The sequence below is a fragment of the Wasmannia auropunctata genome, unplaced genomic scaffold (genome assembly GCF_000956235.1).
Source record: "Wasmannia auropunctata unplaced genomic scaffold, wasmannia.A_1.0 LD334578.1, whole genome shotgun sequence".
Taxonomy (NCBI): Eukaryota; Metazoa; Arthropoda; class Insecta; order Hymenoptera; family Formicidae; genus Wasmannia; species Wasmannia auropunctata.
The window spans coordinates 9,979-13,316 of NW_012028312.1; the positions used below are offsets into that span (position 1 = coordinate 9,979).

The window sequence follows — 3,338 nt, forward strand, 5'->3', positions numbered from 1 at the left end:
TGTACGAATCTACCCCAAATTCAAATGAAAATAATTACGCTATTTTTTATAGAATTCACTAACCATACGATAAAACGATTAATAATTATTAAAGTATAATTTTAAGACATTTTATTTACTAGAAAAATTTTTCTTGTTTATAACCTTAATCAAAGACGTCTTAAATTACTTGTCAAATACCTTGAAAAACTTACTCAGACAGCGCTAAAACACATAATATCCTGCTCTATCAGTTTACGTAGTCCGATTAATATGAAATTTTGTCGGTATGTGGCCACGCAATAAGACTAACTAAATATGTATAGACGTGTTCCGAATCTGCGCGATTCTTCCTGAATCATTGAATGTATGTATGTATGTGCCTCGTGTACGGAGGATCCCCATCTCCCCCTATATCTTTTTTTTAGATTTCTAAAAATGCTGCAAGCTTTTAGCGGTCCAATAATGTTCGTGCAATGCATCGAAACATTAACTATCCTCTGTTTAGTCTCATTCGAAGCATCGGTGATTAAAATTGCGGTACGAATTATTTTATACCCTTACAGAAAAAACACTCAAATTTTGAGTGTTTACACTAAAAAAAAACACTTAAAAGAATACTCAAAATAATACTCATTTAATTGTCCGTCTGAGTGTAATTCTCAACTTGAGTGTTATCCTCAACTTGAGAGTTAACTTGAGTATTAGGGTAGGGTAATTTCGGTATATATTACGCCGCACCTATTAAAAACTTAATTTATCAGGTATTATTAATTATAGTTAAGATAAATGAACTATACCAATAAAAACTTTAGACTGTACTACTATAAAAAAAATATTAGGAATCTAAAATATTTATTTTTTATATTAAAAAAATTCTTTAAACTTTTGCATTTTTGTTGTATAACAATATGGGTGGGTTATACGGCTACTCACAGGTGGAATGAATAACTAAAAAAATATACGAATAATCTAAAGAGCACTTGTATTTTGCTATATTCTATCCTTTACAATTCCTCTACACTTATGTATCAGAAAATAACCACGAAGCCTTTTATATTTCCTACAATAATCATTTTATGTAGATTATAACTTATGCTTGCGCTACTTAATTATTACAGTGATAAATCGATTTAACTTATAATAATTTTATAAATATTAAGGCAATGCTGGAAGGTCGGCTAAATTTGTACGAGGATAAAGCAGTCTGCTCAATTCGTGACAATATTTGATTAACATGTAAATTCTACAGTTTATATATGCAAATTGAAGATATGCCACTTTGGGGACAACGTAAAAGAACAATACTGAATTGTTAGAACTAGAATAAAAGTCTATAAAAAAAGTTATTCACTTTTAAAGATTTCATGTAGATGTGCAAATCTGCGTGAAATCTTTAAAAGTGAATAACTTTTTTTATAAGCTGTTATCCTAGTTCTAACAATTCAGTGTTGTACTTTTCTGTTGTTTGCAGGATGGTATTCTTTTAATTTGCACATATAAACTATAGAATTTTCATATTAATCAAATATCATGAAATTGAGCAGACTGCTATTATTGACCTCGTACATACAAATATCACTAAGTATGGCCTTTCAGCATCAAAACTGAAGTCATAACACAATACTAATATAAAGGTAACTTACTAACATAAAGGTATATAACAAAGTGATTGCGAGAAAATTACTTTCACTTCTATTTTTTCTGACTTCTGCGACATAAATCCTCGCGCGGCGTATATACCGAAGTTACCCTATAGACTTTATAGGTCTAGGAGTATAGACTTTTGCATTACGCTGTATTACACAATAAGACATAAGACATAACAGAATCAACCAATCAATGTCCTTTATTTTATACTTTGATTGATTGATTCTCTTAATTATGTCTTATGCGTTATATAGTGTTATGCAAAAGTCTGTGATTTGATCCTTATTCTTAAGTTTGTATTATAACACCAATGTTCATAATTAGAAATTGATCCAAGTTCTCGGCTGAGAATTGTATAGTCAATCAATGTGCAGCTTTTATAGAAAGCAGCAATTTTATTACATTTCTCGATCCGAGAACTCACAATCAGCCAATTTCTAGCATGTGAGCAATGCTTTTTTATTGCACTAAAATACAGGGTAATAATAAGCTACAATCTTCATAACATAATATTAAATGTGATTTATTTTAAGTTAAGTTTAGATTGTCTGGAGGCATTTTTGCACTTATTATCGACTAATTTTGTTAGTAAAGCCTCGATTTCTTATTTGTTTCTTTCTGAAAATATCTCAATTGTATAGTCTGAAAAAAATTTAACCATTTTTAATTTTTTGTTACTGCATTGATATACGTATATGTTCGGCATATTTAATGCACCTGAGCATTCTATGTTGTCATTTAATGTGTACATTCAATGTTATTATTCTAATTATTAAACTACAAAATTTGAATATTTCGATAGATTGACATGGAATCTATCTTGAAATTATGGAATCTGCTTGAGTACTTTTTGTGCGGTGCCTTTCAATTATATATCTTCTGTTTCTTTGCCACTCAACTTGAACATTTGGTTAGTTTTATTTATGGCTTTATGCTAACGTACTACAAATTTTTTCTACTATATTCATAAGAGCTTTAAAACAAAAATAATATATATAATAGTAAACAATTCCAAAATTGTTAAATATAATTACATTAATTTTAATTTTTATATCATTCTAGGGCTTGCAAATTGCGCATTCAATGTATTCTTGCGGATGGGAGCTTATAATTTTTGAAAAAAAAGGACAAATAGATTTCAAAACACAGTTAAAACAACAACGTAGTGTTAGTCAATTAATACGAATTAGTATGGTGCGGGCACAGAGGCCGATTGTTTTAACCGGCGGTCCATTTTACGTTCTTTCATTGGAAACTTTTAGAGTCGTAAGCAACACGACAATTTTTATATATTCATTTAATCATTTTTTATATTTCTAGAATTATAATTAACTTTATAAAACTTAATCTTTGTTTCCTTTTTGCATTGTTATTTTGCAAAAGAATGTGTTATTATTAATAAATATTATTATATATTTTTATTAAATTATACAATGTATACATATTTTTGCACAAAGTACTTTTATGAAAAATGAAAATTAGATATTAATGTAAATTATAAAAATAAATTAGAATTGCAATCTACGTTTTCATTCATGTAACATAAAAATTTGTCGCAAGCTTTATACTTGAACAAAAATATAAAATTAAGTATCATAGAAAAATATAAAATTTATGTTACAGATAATGGGTATGGCAATATCAAATTCTGTAATTTTGCGAACAATTTCTGATACAGGTGAATGAATTAAAATTAACAACTATTAATA

At 28.1% G+C, this 3,338-nt stretch overlaps 1 protein-coding gene across 1 annotated transcript in view; it reads left to right on the forward strand.

Annotated features, from left to right (window-relative positions):
• Positions 1-3,338, forward strand: part of LOC105458256 (odorant receptor 13a-like) — a 6,430-nt gene extending 3,092 nt beyond the window's left edge. Inside the window, exons 5-8 of the mRNA XM_011703431.1 lie at positions 408-519; positions 2,432-2,539; positions 2,692-2,895; positions 3,253-3,338. Coding sequence (XP_011701733.1) covers positions 408-519; positions 2,432-2,539; positions 2,692-2,895; positions 3,253-3,315 — 487 coding nt within the window. The 3' untranslated portion in view covers positions 3,316-3,338. The remainder of the gene's footprint in view (positions 1-407; positions 520-2,431; positions 2,540-2,691; positions 2,896-3,252) is intronic.